The 22950-nt window shown below is 44.0% G+C and overlaps 1 protein-coding gene across 2 annotated transcripts in view; it reads right to left on the bottom strand.

The window, feature by feature from the left end:
• tnksa (tankyrase, TRF1-interacting ankyrin-related ADP-ribose polymerase a) overlaps positions 1–22950 on the bottom strand; it is a 429478-nt gene that overhangs the window by 351502 nt on the left and 55026 nt on the right. For both annotated transcript variants that reach the window (XM_060935943.1, XM_060935942.1), the window contains exon 3: positions 15859–15954. In XM_060935943.1, coding sequence (XP_060791926.1) covers positions 15859–15954 — 96 coding nt within the window. The remainder of the gene's footprint in view (positions 1–15858; positions 15955–22950) is intronic.

Genomic DNA, 22950 nt, shown 5'->3' on the forward strand with positions numbered 1-22950 from the left:
ACCTACGGTCAATTTAGAGTCACCAGTTAACCTAACCTGCATGTCTTTGGACTGTGGGGGAAACCGGAGCACCCGGAGGAAACCCACGCGGACACGGGGAGAACATGCAAACTCCACACAGAAAGGCCCTCGCCGGCCACGGGGCTCGAACCCGGACCTTCTTGCTGTGAGGCGACAGCGCTGACCACTACACCACCGTGCCGCCCTTGTGCGCTGCAATTTGAAACAAATTATGCCTCCAATCAATCTCGACACGGAATTAAAAGGGAAAAGTATCAAGAGTCGACAACAGGTGGTTGAGGTTACAGGACGATTCAGGCCGTTCTTTTAACTCCGGTCAGCCAAAATAAATAGTTTAATACATTTTAAAATGTAACTAAATCTGTATTAGATCTCAATTAAAATTAACCGAGTGGTGGAGGCACTGCCCATCTGTCTGTCCGAGATTCTCGTGAGTGTGAGATGAACGCTGAAGCGGCTGAATGTTTGCATTATTCGGAATGAACAGATAATGTGTGATAAACAGATACAAATATAGATACCAACAGGAGGCGCAGAACTGGATTTTTTTTTTTTTTAAGAAAGCATGCTTGAAAGGCTCTGGATTGGTTTCTACGATGCCATAATAAGGCTATTATAGAATTTTAAAAATAAATAAAAAGACCCTGGTCATCAGTTTGCAAGGTGGAAAACGAGCGTCTCAATTTTGAGAGAGACAAAACTTGGAAGATTAGCGTTTGGGTTTTGTGTGTGTGTGTGTGTGTGTGTGTGTGTGTGTGTGTGAGAGAGACAGAGTGTGAGTGACAGAGAGAGAGAGAGAGAGAGAGAGAGAGAGAACCATATTGCTTCATTTTGCAAGGCTGGATCAACATCCTCACACCACAGAGGCCATGGTGTCGTTTCATGATGACCAAAAAAAAAAAAAAAGCTGCGGGTCTTGTAAATTTCAACTCTTCCCATCAATTCTTGGGTTTCACGTGACGTCACATCCGCCTCATTAGTTATTCAGAACTTTAGCTGGTGGTCTACCAAAGCTCAGTTGACAAAGCGTTTGTACGGAGAAGGTGCATTGCTCGCGTGAAAAATGCCTTACGCTTGCGTTGTTTCAGGTTCGAATCGATCAAACCGTGAAACTGAAAAGTTTCTTCAGGGTTCCCCGTGAACTAATAAAAAAGGGTGAACGAACACAGGATTTCACAAAAAGACGTCGAGAAAGGTGGCTTTTGAGTCTCTCAGTGAAATCGAAGCATGCTCGAGTTTGCAGTGATCACTTGGTGAAAGGTTTGTATTTCTCTCTCAGCTCTCCTTAGTGGTTTCCAAATTACTTTTCTTGCTGTGTCTCGTTATTTTACGGTACTTTTTTTTTTTTTAGTCACGAAGCGCTAAAGTCCCCAGCGGTTTCTTTGTTTACTCCTCACAAAGTCCATATGCATGAAGGTCGCGACAAAATTCTTCCCCAGCCGTACAGTTACAATGCGCCGTGATCACTTCTCCGTCTTGTTTAACTAAGATCCAGGTCTTTAAAGGGGTTTCTGATGATCTTTGTGAATGATTTACCTGAGAGATAAGAGCCAACACGAGTGAGAATCAAGCCAACTGTTGTTTGTTTACATTCAACTTGCAGCGCTTCGTTGTAAAGATGCGAACGAAAAGCTTAAGGCCTCTGCATGCTCTTGCGACAAGGCTTTCGCAGATAGCTTTTCGCAGACAGTTGTAATTTATCGTTGAGCGGGGAGTAATAGGCGTGCGCGATGTTATTCACCGCCACAATGCAAGGGGGCGCGAAATCGCTAGGAGTAGTTGGTGGGTGTGGTTAGTGGAGTGTTTATCCTCTGGTTACTTATAATGACTAGAATTGGAGTCGTATAGATGTACGTACTTCCTCAATCAACCGCTCTTCGTGCTGCTCCATCTTCGCTCGTGTTTTTAAAAATGGCGGTCGTGAAAACAAAAACCGGGAAAGTAGGGAAGCGGAAGTGCGTGTACAGCGGATGTAGAGTGGACCAATCAGAGCCCTCTCATCTGCGACGCTGTCTGCGAGGCTTCTGCGGTGGTCACAATTTTTGGGAGGTGCGCGCAGAGCGTCTGCGAAGGTGGGGGGGCTACGCAGACGCTATCTGCGAGGACTAGGTTGTCAGCATAAATTGGCCTTTAGGCCACATCAATTTGATTAGTTGGTTCTCGGAATCACCGCTTGAAGAAAATGAAAAAAAAAAAAAATCGAAATCGACTGTAGGTTGAGGCCACATGACGTCGAAAGCCAATCAAATCGCCCCTTTCACTTTAAATAAAGACTTGTGGAAGAAACATGCCTGTGGAGGGGAATCCTGCAAAGCCTGTTTGTGATTGTTAGGATATTCAGTGAACAGAAGCGTTAAATCTTTGACAGGTGTGTCGAAATTCAAGAGGGGGAAAACTCTGCACAGTTGTACTCAAGATGCCGTGAGCTTGTTACCCTGCAGTGTGCCAACTTGGACTACAACTCTGTGGAGGTGGGTTTGATTTATACATTTCATTGATTGATGTGAGGGGCAAACAAAAAAAATCATTCCAAGCATTTAGCCATCAGAAGTAGCCTACTCCTGGTCAAATCTTTTTTTTTTCCTGTGCATTGTAGATGTTCAATTGACTGTAATTGAATCGTTTATTTAGCCTGTCTGTTTACTGGTTTGCCTGATGAAAGACGTGCAGAGCCAGAGCTCGCCCTTAATGCACATGGGTGGAAAGAAGATAAGCTATTAAAAGAGCCATATGAAATGCGCAACAATAACGTATTGTCTTTGTTTTGTTTCTCTACTATGAAAGCCCTCTATTTCCACCGCTAATTTTACCATCAGAGCATTTTTTTTTTTTTTTTAATTTCACGCGCTCGCTTCATATTTTTCCTGAAAAAAATCCGAGAACCAACTAATTAAGTTGGTGTGGCCTTAAAAACGCTTACACAGGCAAAAACAATCCAGGATTGATTGGGCAGCGACTTGATAGCGAGGTCCTTTACCCAGCCGCATACAAAAAGGTTGTAAGCCTCCGTACTCTTCCACGCTTTCATCTGTTTTGCGGTGTAGAAGGCCGTCTGCAACACCAGATAGTTCGAGATGTCGGGGAACTCGACTGAAGGGTCGTTTTCGAGATCGTATGACAAATCCTTCTTTCCCAGACTGTAGGGGTCGATTCCATTGCACACAGCAATCTCCTGAATAGATCTAAAGCCAGACGTGGCTTCTAGATTACGAGCGTACTCTGATAACTCATCGCTAGGTGTCTGCGCTACGGCAGCCGTTTAGGTTTGCTCAACCACCAGCTGTTTTACCGGAAGTGAAATCGCTAAGAGGAGGGAAAAATAAAAAATAAAAAATAATTCACGTGACTGAAACCCAATAACTGGTGACTTTAATCTTGGTAGTTCTGAGGGTTTGGGGTTTTTTTTTCCCCTTGAAAAATTATTTACGACTTTACGGTTTCAAAGAACCTCCAACATTTTTCTCATAAATTGACAACTTTGAGCTCGGAAATGGAGGTTTTTCCTCGGGATATTACCTCCCTCCCCAGCTACATACACTACCATTCAAAAGTTTGGGGTCACTTTGAAACGTCCTTATTTTTGAAAGAAAAGCACTGTTCTTTTCAATGAAGATCACTTTAAACTAATCAGAAATCCACTCTATACATTGCTAATGTGGTAAATGACTATTCTAGCTGCAAATGTGTGGTTTTTGGTGCAATATCTCCATAGGTGTATAGAGGCCCATTTCCAGCAACTCTCACTCCAGTGTTCTAATGGTACAATGTGTTTGCTCATTGCCTCAGAAGGCTAATGGATGATTAGAAAACCCTTGTACAATCATGTTAGCACAGCTGAAAACAGTTGAGCTCTTTAGAGAAGCTATAAAACTGACCTTCCTTTGAGCAGATTGAGTTTCTGGAGCATCACATTTGTGGGGTCGATTAAGGCCCTGTTTACATTATTTCGAATCAGCGGATCATCAGATTAACGTTTTTAAAACGATTCGCGTACACACAATTTCTGTGCCAGCAACAAAACCGTTCCCCGTGCACACAGCAACGCCAATACACGGATACGCTAATCACATGACTAATTAGACGGCACGTCACATGATCCCAGTGCATATCGGGCATGCGCAAGTCACTCACCACTTGCAAGCACATAAAGTGTGCGAGAGATTGAGTGAGCGAGTGAGAGTGTGAGAGAGAGGAGAGAGAAAGAGAGCAAGCGAGCGAGCGTGAGAGAGCATAAGAATCAAAATGTGAAGTTCTTTATGGAAATCAGGGACGCCGTGTCATTGGGACTAAAGAGGAGAAGGTTTTTCAGCAGTCGTGTCACATGACCAACGTGGCATGACCAACGCCAGCGAATCAGGACGGTGGATGTCACAGTGACGTTGTCCAATGACGACGTCAGCTAGAGCTCAGCACTGCGTATCCTCGTTCCTCAATGTTTACACAGCACCGGATCAGATACGTACTGGGTTGAATATGTGGGCCCTGGCGGATTCAAACTGTTCCGCCTGTGGAGTCGTTTCCCGGCGTTTTAATGTGCACGGACAGTGCATCCGCAACGACAACGATACGGATACGGTCTAATGTAAACACCACCTAAATGCTCAAAATGGCCAGAAAAATGTCTTGACTATATTTTCTATTCATTTTACAACTTATGGTGGGAAATAAAAGTGTGACTTTTCATGGAAAACACAAAATTGTCTGGGTGACCCCAAACTTTTGAACGGTAGTGTATACACATTTTTTAAATTAGCTACAAGTTGATTTATTGTTTTTGGAAACAAAAACTAAGGCCCTGTCCACACGGCAACGGATTCAGGTGAATCCGATAAAATTTATCATCGTTTCGGCCTGGCGTCCACACGGCACTGGCGTTTTGGGTGCCCCAAAACGATATTTTTTGAGAACAGTTTCCAGAGTGGAAAAATCTGGCAATGGCGCCGTTGCGAAGTCGTCTGGATGAGTAGAACGGATTTGTTTATGATGATGTCACAACCACATGACTAGAACAAGCGGCACTCACTCATTCACGCCGGGTAGAAGAAGGGGTTTATGCGCATGCGTCCTACTTCTTCTATTGTTCTGGTGTCTCCGATGGGACCGTCTTACAGCGCACGTAGAGGTGTGGCATGTGTATTGCATCATTTTCAGCAAGCGTTGCGTTGCCATATGTACCTGATATTTTACTGATCCGCTGCCCATGTGGACGCGATATTTTTTTTTTACCCGCTTAAAAAAAAAAAAACTCGTTGCCGTGTGGATGTAGCCTAAATGTGTTAGAAAAGATCATGCGCAGGTACAAACAAAAATAACTACATAAGGTTTTTTTTTTTTTTTTTTGGGGGGGGGGGGGGGGGGGGGGACAACCCCAGTCTTTTGCACATCTCCAGTGAAGACCAATTACGAAATGGAGTGATGCAGCTCAAGTTGAACCATCAGAGCCAGAATTCACACGCCATGCCCACGCTGGTGACATTTCTACATCTGAGGTTTTTCCCACTGTGCGCGCGCGTGCGTGTCTGAGAGAGAGACTCAGACAGAGGTTGTCCTGTCTACATGTCTGGATGTTACTTAAATACTTAAGAAAATCAGTAAATACAGTCTTTATTGAATATGGGCGCTGAAGGAACATTATAGCTTGCCTGAAAGAGAATGTCAAGAGAAAAAAAAAAAGGAAAAAAAAAAAACCACCACACATTTAAAAAAAAAAAAAAGGGATCTAGACCTTTCCAAGATTGACATTTTTACAGCTTCCGGATACCCGTTTTGCATTCTGTGCTATTTTTAAAAGGTTGTTAACGGTAGCAGGAAAGGTGAGAATGTAAAATGTGCCGAAAGACAGACTGAGAAACTGAGGAGGTTTATCCATGGAGTTTGTTCACTCAAGTCTGCACCAGAATCTGATATGTGCTCACGAGTGTCCACTGATATGATCAGGAAGTTTGACGGACACTTTATTGGTTCTCATCCCGGTCGTTTCCCTCTAACTCACGCGTTCGCTTTTTTTTGTTTGTTTTGTTAAAGGAAATGAAAGAAAAAAAATTAATATTCATAAACTAGCAGTTAATAATGTACAAAAATGATCCAGTTTATGGAGGTCAAAGTAGGAAATCTGACAAAACCAGGAGGAGTTTAACTCCGTAATCAGGTCAGTCATTTCCGTGAATAATTAGTTTTTACAGAGGGAGGAAATGAAAAGGTGCTGTGTGCTGAACTGGAAGCAGAGAGACAAAAGCCGCACAGCAAGCACTAAGTGACTCCAAGAACGGCATTATTTATAGATTACAACCGCAGGGCCACATTCAGGAGACGCAACTTAAGCTCGCGTTTACATCAACGTTCACGGGAAAGGGGGGAAAAAAAAGTTTTCGTTACTCGGAGAGTCAGCTTACGCTGGGGATTAAGTCCGTTTCGGAATTGGATGATTAAATGTCTGAGGTTGCCAGATTTTCTTTGAGCAGAAGCATCTGAGGGTTTTTTTTTTTCAATAGCAAATGTGAAAAGGAAAAAAAAAATCTATTTGTCGAAGTATATTTTACATAATCCCAAGAGGTTTGAGGATTAGCTGACTAAGCAGCTTACATTAATTCAATTCAGAAATTTATCCATCAAAAAGATGAGCTAACCTTTGGGAACATTTTGGCTGACTTCTTAAAGGGGGGGGACAACAGAATATCAAGGACATAGTAGCTCATCTCATCTTCCATCAAAAACAACCATGATTACCAAACCATCAAACACAACTGAACTGGGACAAATGTAAGAGAGGACCAACCTCCACGACTAATTGTTTACAACGGGAAACAACCAAGGACTACATTTTGCTCCCCAAGGGAAGATCTACGCAAAACGTCGATCAGAACGGAATTCGCATGATAAATGAGAGGTACATTTCTAGTCAGGAGAAAGTTTGTTAAAGTGCCATTCCACCATTGGATGTATTCTCTGGCATAAAATACAATATATTTTGACAACATATATAAATGGTATCACTAGATAGAGAAATCTTTTAGCTTCAAAATGATATATCAAACATAATTTTTTGACAGCGACAAGTATATTAATTTTGCGACCAAAGTCACCTACCCTTTTAATTTCCGCGCGTGATGTCATCGGCAGGTTCCCCTTCTTGTGTACCACGTGACGTGGCACATATTATCAGCAATGGCGGATAGAACGCGATAAAAATAATACCAATAAATCTAGCTACCGTATTTTCTGGACTATAAGCCGCTACTTTTTTCCTAGGTTTTGAACCATGCGGCTTATACAAAGGTGCGGCTATTCTGTGGATTTTTCTTCCACCGCTAGGGGCGCTCTAACCGGAAGTAGAATCAAAAATAAGATAGACGAAAAATCAATGCAAAGAAGAATTAGCAGATCTTTAGCAGATAGAACATGCACGACAAATTACTAACTGGTAATTATTTTCAAATCCAGCCAAGATGATTAAAGTGACTTGTGGTTTCAAACACAGGAGAAATGAAGGTAAATAAATACCGGTTATTTTCTCTTGGTTCTGTTCCGTTTTAATCAGCAAAGTTGCTGCCGTGTTAAAAGGCACTGTTCGGAAAGAATCTGCTCAGGTACATACATGTACATTTACAGTACAAAATCGTTCTGTACATGCAGTAAATATCTAATTTTTCAACATAGATATCTGCGGCTTATAGCCCGGTGCGGCTTGTATATCTTTTTTTTATTTATTTATTTTTTTAAATAGAGCGGATGCGGCTTATATACAGGTGCGCTCTATAGTCCAGAAAATATGGTAATACCAATAAATCTAGCTAACTGAAAGATTAACTTAAAATTTTTCGCAATTTTTTTGGCCTCCATATACGAGGAGAAATGACTCTCTCACTTTGGGGGTTTCCTGGTCTAAAAATAGACCGACACGTGGTACACAAGAAGGGGAACCTGCCGATGACATCACGTTTCACTACCGCGCGGAAATTAAAAGGGTAGGTGACTTTGGTCGCAAAATTAATATACTTGTCGTCAAAAAATTATGTCTGATATATCATTTTGAAGCTAAAAGATTTCTCTGTCTAGTCATGTTGTCATAAAATATATTGTATTTTATGCCAAAAAAATACATCCAATGGTGGAATGGCACTTTAAGTTGATCCAAGTACTAACTTGTTAGCAGAAAACTGGCAAAACAGCGACCAAGTTTTGTGCAGAAGGACTAGTTCTTTCAAATAAAACAGTCAGAACTGAAATCCATTGAGAACTGAGGGAGGAGAAACGATTTAACTGAAAAAAAAAAAAGTTGTAAACAATGTTAAAAAAAAAAAATACGACCAAGTTTTGTTCCCCCTAAAGCATCGATCAGAACTGAAATGGGATGAGAACTGCGAGAGGAGATACAATTCTAGTGAAAAGTCCCAAAATTCTCTTACGGTGACCTAATTAGCAGTTCGTTAGCAAAAATGTGACAATCCAATGACCAAGTTGTGTGTGGAAGGACTAGTTCTTTCAAATAAAACAACCAGACCTGAATTCCACTGAGCACTGAGGGAAGACACATGATTTAACTGAAAATCAACAAACAAACGACCAAGTTTTGCTCCTCAAGGGAAGATCTACTCAAAACAGGAACTGGGCGAGAAACCAGAGAGGAGATACAATTCTAGTGAGGGGCCTGGAAAATCCGTTCATTTGGCCTAATTCCTGACTCGTTCGCAAAAAAACTTGACAAAACAACGACCAAGTTTTGTGCGGAGTGAGGAGCTCTTTCAAACAAAACAAGACCGCAGAGTCATCTCTATCCCCCGCACTATATACCAACTGTGTACCACGTTTCAAGATATTGGTCACATTTTTCAAGTTCTGCTGCAGGAAACCGACCCTACCTCTTTTAGAGACGCAAGTGGAGCAAAGAAAAAAATCCTGAACTTTTGAAAGTCAAACTAAGGGGGGGAGGCAGCGTCCCCCGAAAACATTTTAATAACACGCAAACCCCTGCATTCTAGTGCATTTTAGTACTTATTTTCACTAAAACAAGTTATAACTTTTAAGCCTTTTTCTTTCATGTACATTAATGATTAACATGTCAAAAATATCAAATTTAATTCCCCGAGTTAATGAGTAATTTTCAGGAGTGCATTTAGAAAACGCGGTGATTTTCCTGCTACACAGTTCATTACTTTGAAAAAAAAAATTTAAAAAAAATCAGACAGTTGAAGGTAAACTCAGCAAAATCCCAAAACAGTGCTGTTAAAAAGTAAAGGCCTGTTAGAGTTTCTAAGGCCAAGTTTACATTAGACCGTATCTGTCTCGTTTTCTTCGTGGATGCACTGTCCGTTCACATTAAAACGCCTGGAAACGCCGGGAAACGGGAATCCGCCAGGGTCCACGTATTCAATCCAGATCGTGTCAGCTCCGGTGCTGTGTAAACATTGAGAATACGCGGATACGCTGTGCTGAGCTCTAGCTGGCGTCTCATTGGATAACATCACTGTGACATCCACCTTCCTGATTCGCTGGCGTTGGTCATGTGACGCGACTGCTGAAAAACGGCGTGGACTTCCGCCTTGTATCACCTTTCCTTAAAGAGTATAAAAGTATGAAAATACTGCAAATACTGATGCAAATACTGCCCATTGTGTAGTTATGATTGTCTTTAGGCTTGCCATCCTTCCACTTGCAAGTAGTAAGTGATATGCGCTGGGATCACACACACAGCGGCTCAGTCCTGAATCAGTGGTTGTGCACTTCACTCGCGTGCTCTGAGAGCTGCGCAGGGCCGGAGTGCGCACCCTCCAGAGGGCACTCGCTGTTCAGGGCGGAGTGATTTGGAGCGCAGGATGCCTGCGGAGCTGAGCGTATCCGTGTATTGGTGTTGCTGTGTGCACGCTAATCGTTTTAAAAACGTTAATCTGATGATCTGCTGATACGGTCTAATGTAAACCCCACCTAAAGCTTTCAGGTTTCAATGTTGGGGACATTGAGCCTCGTTTATCAATCTTTTAGTAGAGTTGTGCGTTTGCAGAAGCTAAAGTGAACTAAACATTTCCAGTTCAGATTTATGCGAGTTGAAGCCAATGGTTTACATTAGTTTGTATTGCCTGTAAATTTAAACACATTAATGAATACCAAATTTCTCATGTAAATCAGGGGCGCAGCTAGGATTTTTCAGGGGTGTGTGTGTGTGTGTGTGTGTCACACACTGACGGGCAGCCTGAGTGCATTATATAACAAAAATTTAAATGACCATTGCTAGTTTTAGGCAGCTTAGAAACCGGCTCTTCCATTATTGCTGTTTCTTCCACGTTTTCTTGATGCCGTGTTCTAGAAACGGCACTAAAACTTAGCTTCGAAACCACAAAATTCAACTTTGATGGAAAAAAAAAATATAATAAATTGCTCATCTCTCTTCACGTCGAAAGAAGGAGGAAAGTTTTGCTTGTTTTGACACAGCGAATTATTAACACAAGAGGAAATACTCGTAATTCGCAACTAAAAAGACTGCAGCTCCACTGGCAGCCTGAACATGCTTTCTAGTGCGATTGTGTTGTGCTTGTGCAGAACGGTGTCAGTCCTGCGCCTTAGCTCGTGCGCCTGAAGGCGCGCCTCGGGCACGCGCGCCTAACGAGCTCCGGCACGCGCGCCGTTAACAAAGAACACCCGTCTTTAAATCAATGAACTATGCTTGGGCTATTTAAGGACTGCGCCCAGGCAAGGACGATGCGAAGTATTACGCCGCGTCTAGGAACGTGAAAAATCCGAAAAATAAATTTCTCCATTCGGGAAACCGGAGATTTTCAAGAGTTTTGTCAAATATCTGGATTTCTGGGTAAATCCGGAAGACTTTCATCTATACTCTTTACACTGACCTCAGCAGCCCATGGCATAAACCCACCGGACCTTTGGTCCAGGCGAGCTAAAACTTAAAATTTCTCAGGATCAAAAGGCACATATATACATTACTTAATCAACACACACATCAACTGAAAGACCATACCACTCATAGTTGTCAAGTTCTGCTCCGGAAACAAAACCAACCCCTAAGACTAACCTGAGTCTGAAACTGTTTCCATAGAAACATGAAAATGTTAAATTCCTTCGTATGAAAAGGCACATCTACATCACTTTGTTAACATGTATACCAAGTTTCAAATCCATATCATGAATGGTTTTGGATATACGCTCCAGAAACGAATGTTGCTCTTAGAAACCAAGTCAAAATCTATTTGATATGTAAAAATTGGGGGGGGGGGGGGGGGGGGAGTCCCCCCTTCAAAAAAAAAAATCCATATGACATATGGATTATTAAACATATGGCCTGGAAGTGAAAACGTGACCGGACCCCCCCCGTGGGATAACAATCGGAATGGCAATCCGTGGAGAATTGACAGAAGAGATACGATTTAACCGAACTGTGGATGACGGCCAGACGCTACGCCGTGACAACAGCTCATCAGCTTTACGGCCAGACGCGCTAATTCCGAACGTAGACACATCTGTGATTTTAAGACAACAGTGAGTTCCAGTGTCCCGCTTCCGAGGTGAGCTGAAAGCAGCATTAATGGAGCACAGCTTTAGTCTGTAGTGACAGCTGAGGGCCGAGTACTTGTGCGCAATTTCAGTCTAAAATCCTCACTATGTGCATTCGGCTCAGAACGCAGCCCATAAAAACGTCAAAAAAAAAAAAAAAGAAGTTTTGATAACAGGATTACTGACTCACTCCTGTAGAACCAAAGCTTTCTTGTTATTCGCCAAAATCTGCCAATATTTTTGCCATTTGACGCGCAGGAAATGTTTGCCATGACATCCATAACACACACCTGCTAACGTGAGGTGAAAGCTCTGCAGTCGGCAGCATAAACTTCACCTCACGCTCACTATCAGCTTTTAAAATTTACTCCGCTCTGACAACCGCGGCGTCTTATTAAACCTTACCGTGCGGCGCTATCGCGCTCACGCCTTCTCGCTGGGGAAGAAGCTTCTCGTATCCATTTCATTTCATCTGAGAAGTTTGTCAGACTGAATTGCACAGCAGGTGACGGTAATGCGAACTGCTCAGAGGCCAGCTGGAATACACGGAGGAGATTTTCACAAAGTGCATTTACAAACTCGTTAGTGCAACGCAGACGCGTTGGGGGGGGTGGCTTAAGCGCACGCTAATCTGTTCAGCTGTGAGCTCGTCCCTGGTAAATCTCTTCTAAATCACTTTACCGAGTTTATGAGCTCAGAGTTATCATTTCGGTTAAAACCACAGGGATGTTCATTTGCTTTCTAATTAGATTCGTGTCGAACTTGTTTGGCGCAAAGTCGGATAATAAGCGACAAGCCGAGGTCTCGTTTCGTGGTCGAGTGGGCGGGGTTAATCGCGGCCAAGTGACGACGTTTGGACGAAGTTCGTTTTCACGTCTGATGCCGCACTGAATGTGGAGAAGGATCCAGGAATGTTCTAACGCGATGAACCTGAGCAGCACGCTATAGAAACACGGCTATACTGGAGTCAGTATATATGAGCAGCCAATTACTTTCAAACGTTCTAAAAGACTAAGACTCCAAGGACGAACTTTTCATCAAGGTCCATATCCGACATCGGAATGAGGAAACGATGTGATTTCTGTGACTTGAACCATGGCAGGGTTGCTGGTTTGAGTGTTTCAGATAGTGCTCATCTCTGGGATTTTCTCTCTCTCTCTCTCTCTCTCTCTCTCTCTCTCACACACATTTCTAGAGTTTGTGAAAAACGAACGTCTTATTGATGAGTGAGATCAGAGGAGAACGACCAGACTGGTTTGAACCAACAGGAAGTCTGGAGTAATAAATAAATAAATAAAATCACCACTCTTTGCAACAACAGTGAGCAGAAAAGCATCTCAGAACTAGGGATGTTAACCGATGACTGTTTGACCGATGGTTGACCCAATCAAAGTCAACCGGTTAATTTTTTTTTGTTTGTCGGTTAAAAAAAAAAAAGAATCATTTTGAAGCTGCCGATTTTGGAGCGGAGAACCTGGAATTCTGTGTTGTAAACACTTGGGGTGTGCCATGCGGTGTAAGGACGACGGCTGACAAATCAGAAACACCCATTCAGTCATGTCCCGCCCTCCCGCCCCAGTTGAAGACAGCTGCCACTCGGCGAAAGAAAAGTCTCAGTGTTGGATTACATTTTACTACGATGTTAACCAGGTACGGAACATCAAGGAAATTCTTGACTATCAAAGAAACAAGAACACGGCGCAGGAATGAAGTCGATGGTTGATTAGTCTGGTGAATATTAATGTCAACGTAATAATAATACACAAGATCTGAACTAAAACCTGGTTACTCACTGATGTTACTTAGCATCAGACAGTTGCTATATTAGCTTAGCGGCTAATCAGCTCAGCTCCAGCTATCCCATTCCCAATGGCTGCGCACAATTAGCAGCCATGTAACCGTAATATCAGTAGCTGGAAAACAATTGCAGTACGAGGTCTCTGTGGGTCACTTCGAAGAAAAGTGCCGAGTCCGTAGCAGCACGCAATATCAACACACGGCCTACTGCAGTTAACTGTAAACACCAGGGGCCGTATCGCTAAAACGTCCCATCTTCAATGAAAAGTTAAGACGGGACAAGTGGATGATAGGATTGTTTTCAATAGGCTGCTCAATGCAAGCACCGGCAGTGACTGAGCTAAAGCGTGCCGCTTAGAAAATGACGGCAGTTTATTGAGAACATGTTCACACTGATATTTTTAATGCCAAGTTGCAACTTAACAAAAGTGCGTGCCCCTCGCTGACACGGCCGCAGACACAGACCCGGGTGGAGAAGGACGAGGAGGAGGGGTCGAGGGGGGATTTCACACTTCTCACGATGTCTCTAAGCTGGGGTTTACATTAGACCGTATCAGCGCATCATCAGATTAACATTTTTAAAAACGATTAGCGTGCACACAGCAACGCCAATACACGATTCACGTGCACACAGCAACGCCAATACACGGATACGCTAATCACATGACTAATTAGACGGCACGCAAGTTGAAATGTGTAAATGTGTAATGTGTAATTTCTCCTCAGTGGCTCGGCTCCGCAGGCATCCTGCGCTCCACATCACTCCGCCCTGAACAGCGAGTGCCCTCTGGAGGGTGCGCACTCCGGCCCTGCGCAGCTCACAGAGCGCACGAGTGAAGCGCACGAGCAGTGATTCGGGACTGAGCCGCTGTGCGCAAGTCACTCACCACTTGCAAGTGGAAGGATGGCAAGCCTAAAGACCATCATAACTACACAATGGGCAGTATTTGCATCAGTATTTTCATACTTTTATACTCTTTAATGAAAGGTGATACAAGGCGGAAGTCCGCGCCGTTTTTCAGCAGTCGCGTCACATGACCAACGCCAGCGAATCAGGAAGGTGGATGTCACAGTGACGTTGTCCAATGACGACGTCAGCTAGAGCTCAGCACAGCGTATCCGCGTATCTCAATGTTTACACAGCACCGGACCAGACACGAACTGGATTGAAGACGTGGACACTGGCGGATTCCCGTTTCCCGGCGTTTTAATGTGAACGGACAGTGCATCCGCGATGAAAACGAGACAGATACGGTCTAATGTAAACTTGGCCTAAGCTGGAGCCATTTGTCCTCCGCTCCAATACAAACCCCTCGACATCAGTGCCGCGTTTGACTACCTTTTCTACAGCGCGAAACATTTAATGTGAGTGGACGGCAGCGACTGGGCCTGAATGTGCGGATGCTCGCGGTTAGATTTAGAATAGATTCTAATAATTCCAATTCTAGAATTTTCAGCTCGTAGGTTAACCGACTTGAACAGGCTAATGAGGCTCGGTGGTCGGTCAAGATTTTTTTTTTTTAGTTTTCGCCATCCCTACTCAGAGCAGGATTTTATTTTTCCTTCCAGCGTTCGGCTGTTCAGTTCTGGCGAGTCTGTGCTTGTCCGATTCCTGTTCCTGGCTGACAGGAGCGGACCCTGATGTGGTTTCCTGCGATTGTAAGTGCATCCACGTCAGGGTCTCATGGGTTGCGTTGTGTTCGGAGCCGTTTTTCTGCTCGGTGCTGATTTGAGTTACTGTCAGTCTGGTTATTCTCTTCTCATCAGCAAGGTGTTGGAGCCTGCAGACTCTCCGCTCACAGGAGGGGTTTTTTTTTCCAAGTTTTCGCACCGTTCTGTGTAAACTCTAGAGACTACCGTGTATGCGTGTGTGTGGGGGGGGGATATTGCAGGAGATCAGCAGTGTCTGAAATACTCAAACCAGCTTATCTGGTAATAACCGTGCCATGGTGACTTTAAAATAAAAAATAACAATAAATAAAACTGGAACGGTTAAACAAGTGCAGATGTGTGTCTGTTCTATACAGCCTCCTGTATGATCAGGAAACTTGTTGAAGCAAGATGCTGACTAATCTTGACAATGAATTACACGCAGCTACACACGAACGCTGTTCCTGCCCAATGCGAACAGCCGAGACGTGATGCAACTCGGAGTAAACGTGGATGAGGAGGGACACACCATGCAAATGGGAGGAAAGAGAGAGAGAGAGAGAGAGAGAGAGAGACTCCTGCTGTGTGCATCAACAAAAACCTAAAACAATACTGAGCATTACTGCAATCAGTGTGGAGTGACAGAGAGCAAGCGAGAGATAAAGAGAGAGAGATCAGTCTGCGACTGCATGCATCCACAAAAACATTAATGAGCATCAGTATAACTGGAAAACATACAAACGAGCACACACACACACACACACACACACACACAGAGCACTCGGTGAACATTTGAAAGCCAGTCAGCAGCAAAATGAGTGACGGACTGACAGAAAGCCAGCCAGTGGAGAGATGGACAGATAAGGAAAGAGAGCTTTGTTGACTCACCGGTGAGCACGGCTTTGGCAGATGGCTCGGCCAGGTCCAGCGCCGATTTGCCGTCGGTGTTGCGGATGTTGGCGTCGGCACCGTGCTGGAGCAGAACTGTGCAGGGGAAACACAGACAGTAGCGTAACTCAGGCAGGCACAGGCTCGAGCCCAGCGCTCTCCTCGACATCACGCTCACACACATCGCACGGCACGCAAGCAATGGACAAAGCGACACACCACGCGCTACGCTGAGGGCTAGCAGAAAAGCCCATGATACTGGAGCGCCGAGATACGAGCTCGCAGGGACGAGAGAGAGAGAGAGAGAGACTGAAAAGACAAAGCAAGCTGATTCACTGCTCGGATTTTTAATCTCCAAGTGAGCAGCCCAAGATAAACAGCGGCCAGAGTCTCCAACTGCCTGCGCGCGCGCGCACACGCTCTCTGGCGCTCTCCCCCCACCCCTGGTCTCTCTTGAAAAACAACACACATTCACTCACTCACTCACACACACACACACACCTCCTTCCTCCTCACCATCACTGCGAGTTAAAGGAAATTTCAACTGTACACAATGTTCCCTTTCACCCCAAATCCACTGTATCAGCCAAGACATGTTTGGTGTCTGAACGTTTGCTTCACAAATCACACGCTCGCCTTAACAGGCATTACTTGTCACGTTAACACCGTGCGGTTTCAAACCATTAGCATATGTAAACGTACGGTACAGAACAAACTGGAAACATCTTGCAGTCACTGTTGTGCCTCTTCCGTTGCGGCGTTACTTTCCCTCCCTAACTGTTTTATTCCATCGAGGCATTAATACGGAGAGCAAGTTCCACAAAACGTAGCTTGTTAGGTCCCCCCACTCCCAACAAACTGGATTTTCATCCATTCCACATTTCTTGGGTGAATGCTCCTGCAAACAACTTACGAATAAATTAACTTGTATCCGGATTGACACGGGGTTTAGGGTAAGGGGTCGGGGCCTCTTCCTGATTATTCACTGTTGAATCAGTGTCTGAAACAGGAATTTACAGCCGCGCGAAAGCTGCTAACACATGAAAGCACCCGAGTCTCGCATCCAACCATTTTCACAACAGGGGTAACGTTTGAAATCAAATTAAAATCATCAACACTTCCGCATCTTTCTTTCCAACACCACAATAACACCTCGGGATTGCGCGTCTTGCGGCACCGCAAAAGGCCATTTTTACAGTGCTGATGTACTGTACACACTTCGAAACAAATCTGCGCTGTGAGAAGCCCGAGGGTCAATTACACACCTCTGGTTTCCACACTCCTGCTCCTGACGGGGAGCCTGAACAGCACTAGGGCTTAAGGCCAATTTATGCTGACAACACAGTCCTCGCAGATAGTGTCGCAGATGGCGTCTGCATAGCCCCCCCACCTTCGCAGACGCTCTGCGCGCACCTCCCAAAAATTGTGACCACCGCAGAAGCCTCGCAGACAGCGTTGCAGACAAGAGGGCTCTGATTGGTCCACTCTACATCCGCTGTACACGCACTTCCGCTTCCCTACTTTCCCGGTTTGGTTTGTTTTCACGACCGACATTTTTAAAAACACGAGCGAAGATGGAGCAGCACGAAGAGCGGTTGATCGAGGAAGTGAGGAAGTACGTACATCTATACGACTCCAGTTCTAGTCATTATAAGTAACCGGAGGATAAACACTCCACTAACCACACCCACCAACTACTCCTAGCGATTTCGCGACTTCGCGCCCCCTTGCGTTGTGGCGGTGAATAACATCGCGCACGCCTATTACTCCCCGCTCAACGATAAATTACAACTGTCTGCGAAAAGCTATCTGCGAAAGCCTTGTCGCAAGAGCATGCAGAGGCCCTTAGTCTCCATACGCACTAAAGCGCCCGTGTAGTGTGCACTGCTGAGAGATTTTCCGAGTCTCGCGTATTTTCAGGCGGGTCGGATTTTCTCAGCGAAGTTAAAACACGAAGCGTGAACAGCTCTGCAACTCGTCCAGCCAATGAGAGGGAATCAAATTCACCTGCTGTCACGTGCAGCAGATCCCTGACTCCGGCTCATCATTGACTGACTGACAGGTGTGTGGTAGGGCAAGCGCACAATGTAAGCACTACGGTAGGATAATGCTTCGACAAGTTATTTGGCATGTCTTAAACAAATTTATTAGGAATAGTATATTTAAAAAAGTAAATACATTTAAAAAAAAAAAAAAAAAAAACACCTCCCACAACAAGATTGCTGTTAGTGCACAGTATATTAAACAAGAGTCATCATCAGATGACGACGCATCTCCCCCAACACACGCGCATGAAACCCCACTCCAAATTTTCCTCAAGTTGAAGTGGTTGCCATGGAAATGCGGGGGAAAACAAATCACAGAAATCCCAAAAAGTCAAAAGGTACAACTCCTCCGGTCATTTAACATGACGGTCAGGTTTCGTGAAAAACGTTCCTAATAGTTTTTGGAGTTACGCACCGGAAACTAAAATGTTTTCAGACGGACACAGCGATAGCTATATCCCCTTGCGTTATATGCCCGGGGGGAGATTAAAAAATAATAATTATTATTATTATTAGCACTATATCTCCAGGTCTCTTTGCAGAACAGACAACCCTCACTGCCCAAACCAATACTTCCTCCATGTTTTCCCCTTGTTTCGTTTTGTTGATCGATGGCTCTTGCTTTCATTTTCTTGAGATTATGTGCATGTTGTGTCCCCAAACAACTAATTTCTACACCATCGATGGAGATTTCACCTCATGTAGGTTGTCAAAGTGCACATCACGGGTAAATTCAGGAGCAAGATCGATGTAATTCTCCTATTTTATATTAAATTTTGGTCAAATATCTGTAACCTTCTGCATTCTCTGCAATTTCTTTACCTTGCACAATACCAGAAAAATTCAGTTGAAATCGAGCCATTTGAGGCGAATTGGTCCGCCTCTGAAAAAACTTGGCATTTGGATTTCTCGGCAAACACTGATTTTCGTGACGTCGCGTGCGGGACGCCTCCCTCTGAATCCTACACCAGCGCTAGCCTGGGAAATCCCATGCTGCTTTGCACAATCATTCCGATCTGAAAAGACAGCATGGAAACTATGGTCTAAAGGCTCGCCTGAGTTAGGGAGCCAATCAGAGAGTGGGGAGGGGTGGAAAGACGGTGACGCGTACTACTCGACCAACGGAAGCTTGTAGTTTATTTGGGACTGTTTACGGATCACATTTAACATGGCGGCGAGTGATACGAACCAAACTCTCAATCAAGCTTTGTCTTGCACAAACGGCAGTAATCGTTCGGTGCCATTGTTTTCCTATTTTTGTTTTGCCTTCTCTCTTTCCTTCTCTTCTTCTTCGCTCTAACTACGTCACCGGGTACAACTGCCATGATTGGCCATGGGCTACGTATACGCCAAATGATAGACATTCGCAACGTCCAATAAACGGCCATTGACAATCGTAAACCACACCTCCCCTACGAGAAATTCAATAGGCGGATTCCAGACCATATTTCACTTGTGATATGGTCTGGTGTTAACCAGACTACGCCAGCGCTGGTTTGTTTATGAGAAAACGACCTGGTGGTTTTCTGCAAATTTCTTCAACGTTATCGCGTAATTATTAAAATGGTTAACAGATGTATGGTAGGAGGGTGTAGCAACACCAATCTTGATGGGATTAGTACTCATCGTTTCCCAAAAGACCGGACAATGAGAGAGAAATGGGAGCGCTTGGTCTACACAGGCTGTGCACTGAAACCGTGCAAAGCTCGCGCAGCCTGCTGGCGCTTCCGCAGGTGACGTCACGAAACTGGCTCCAGACTCCCTTGGGATTTTTCCAGACGCGTTTTGTTATTTTATTTTTTTCTGCTGTAGACAGATGGCCTCGTGCAAAATTACCCTTCTGGATGAGTGTGTAAAGGGTCATACTTTCATATTATTAAAAAAAAACAAAAAAAAAACCACGAAACTGGTCCAGAATATGCACTTTAAGAACACTTTCATACCGATTCCTCAATAAGTTCGTCTCAATCAGAGCACAGTTCACTTTTGTTACTCGGTTTCCTTTCACACTGCACATAATTACACAAACCAAAAAACACACGACTGAGAGGCATGTGGGGCTGAAAACAAACACTCCTGTAAATATATATATATTTCATTTACTGGCCAGAAAAAGCTGTTAAAAAAAAAAAGTTACCAAGTGCACACACAGAACTAAAATGACCTGAGCATGGAGACCACAGAGCGAGCGCTCAATAAATGATTATTTGCAATGCTACAGTTTGTCCTTTGGCTCAGGTTTGGTTTTGTTTTATTGCACTTCATGGCTGAGTTTTGCAGCTCGCTTCTCCCAAAAAAAAGAAAAAAAAATCACTATCACAGATCAGTTGTTTTAGCCTCACCCGAGCGCTGTGTCCTCACATCTAAACGAAGCACAAAGAGAAACGTGCGCCAGGCTCCCACCCGAATGGACTCAACACTGCATCTGTGAGACACTGACTTCCACCAAAGACTGGTTTTTTTTCTTGGGACAAAAAAAAACACTTTAATTTCATTATTGTTTTTAACTGAAAACAATAAAAACTTGCTCTCCATATTATCATGATGCTGCCGGTGTTTTGATGACTCATAGGTCATCCATTAATCATCAAAAAGACAAACGCCGGCTCAGTGCTGCTGTGAAATATGACGCCTGACCAGAGCAGGACGATTGGCTTTAAAGAAAGAAGAAATACGAGCAGGGCTTGAAGTGGAAAACGTACCGCAGCACTTCAGCCCTCTCGGTCAAATGAATGTCCCTCATAGAGAGAGAGGAAAAAAAAAAGGGGGCCCCGTGAGCACATTTGCATACAAGACTGTCACGAAAGCGCTCGGGTGATGAGCTGTCGAGTGGAATGAGCGGGATGACAGAGATCGGGTGATTAAAATTCGCAGGCGTGCCTCCCACAGTATGGCCATCCATCAGCCATAGGGTTAGATGGAGAATCGGAATCATCACACTAACCTCTGCCCTCAAACCCACACACACACACACACACACACACACACACACACACACACAGAGAGAGGAGTGGCAGGAATGCAGAAGCAGGTCACTCAGTAGGCGTTGCCACAGTGCTGCCCAAGTGCTAAGTGAAGAGCAAAATACACACTGCTTTACTGCATCAGCCACATCAACACCGCAGGTACGGAATTAACGAAGCCGACTGGTCAGAAGGTGTTGAGTATTTGAGGGTGGGGCGGGGCATCAGAATAAAACTGAATTCCAGGCAAGTTTACCGTAACGAGCTTTGATGCGGTTCGGCTCACCAATGGGAATTTAGAGGAAGGTCTACAGAACACTCGAAAACGCAAAAACGTCAGTTCCTTTCAAACCGTTTCCAAGTACATTACAATGGAGGAGAAAATAATTGCAGCAGCAGGTTGACGCCATTTATGACGCGCCCCTGTTTGCAGCACTATTTATCGGCAGCGGGTTTCGCTCCAGAACGCTCGATTTTAAGCAGGAATGCGACGTATTGGCTCCAAACAGCACCAATTTCAGTAATTAGCCATGAAACTTCAACCAGGACCACAGCTACTTTACTGCAGGCTTCTCAAACGTTACTTTTTGTAATCATATCGTGCGACAATAAATCGCAATAAACATTTAGGACTCTTCTCATCGATTATAAAAATGAATCAATTTGTCAAACTGCATAATCATCTGTTTTTTTTTTCTTTCTGTAATTGTTTCGAGAGCAGAGGGTGCAATAACCTACAACACTGGGAATGTGGATGACTTCACTGTAGGAGGAAGTAATACCGCTCTAATGCTGCAAAAACAGAGCTGTTGTGTGATTTACTGTACAAATAGATTTAACAGGAAATCGGAGCTCTCTTCACAGACTGCTGGACGCTAAATAAAAGAAGCAAATGGAGGTAGGATAAATGTTCAGAGGTTTATGAAGCCTATCAGCTTTTCTTTTTCATTTTTAATCGCATGAATATTTTGCTTAATCGGCTATTTATTTTATTCCATCCTTTTTACAAGTGTGGATAAATATTCGATGAGAAGAGTACTAAATGTTTATTGCGATTTATTGTCGCACGATATCATTACAAAAAGTAACGTTAATGCTAATTAAAGGCCAAGACCAGTAAGCGTGTCCTATAAATTGCATGCTGAAATTTGAATTAGCGCTTCGCGTTAAGCGTGTAACCATTCACCCAATTCGTGATTCGATTTTCACATGATGTTTTTAAAAGGGCGGCACGGTGGTGTAGTGGTTAGCACTGTCGTTTCACAGCAACAAGGTTCTGGGTTCGAGCCCAGCGGTCAACGGGGGCCTTTCTGTGTGGGGTTTGCATGCTCTCCCCGTGTCTGCGTGGGTTTCCTCCGGTTTCCCCCACAGTCCAAAGATATGCGGTTAGGTTCACGTGGGGTGGCCATGAAATACCTTTGAGCAAGGTACCTAACCCCCAACTGCTCCCTGGGCACTATTGGCATGGCTGCCCACTGCTCTGGGTGTGTGCGCACGCACGCACACGTGTGTTCACTGCCTCAGACGGGTTAAACGCAGAGAGGAATTTTACTGTGCGCGTGATAAATTATTGAAAAAAAATTGAATGAAGAAAGCTTTACTCCCCCCCTCCCCAAAAAAAAAAAGCCACATTTATTTCCCTATTCTTCATCAATCTAAATACTCCTTTGGGGGGGGGGATCTTAATAACCAACAATATTTATCCACAAGGATGGAGTAAAATAAATAGCCGATTAAGCAAAATACTCATTCGATTAAAAATGGGGGAAAAAAAGCTTATAGGCTTCATAAACCTCCGAACATTTATCCTACCTCCATTTGCTTCTCTTTTATTTAGCATCCAGCAGTCTGTGAAGAGAGCTCCGATTTCCTGTTAAATCTATTTGTACAGTAAATCACACAACAGCTCTGTTTTTGCAGCATTAGAGTGGTATTACTTCCACCTACAGTGAAGTCATGCACATTCCCACTGTTGTAGGTTATTGCACCCTCTGCTCTCGAAACAATTACAGAAAGGAAAAAAAAAAAAAAATTATGCAGTTTGACAAATTGATTCATTTTTATCATCGATGAGAAGAGTCCTA

Source organism: Neoarius graeffei, chromosome 12, assembly GCF_027579695.1.
Source record: "Neoarius graeffei isolate fNeoGra1 chromosome 12, fNeoGra1.pri, whole genome shotgun sequence".
NCBI lineage: Eukaryota > Metazoa > Chordata > Actinopteri > Siluriformes > Ariidae > Neoarius > Neoarius graeffei.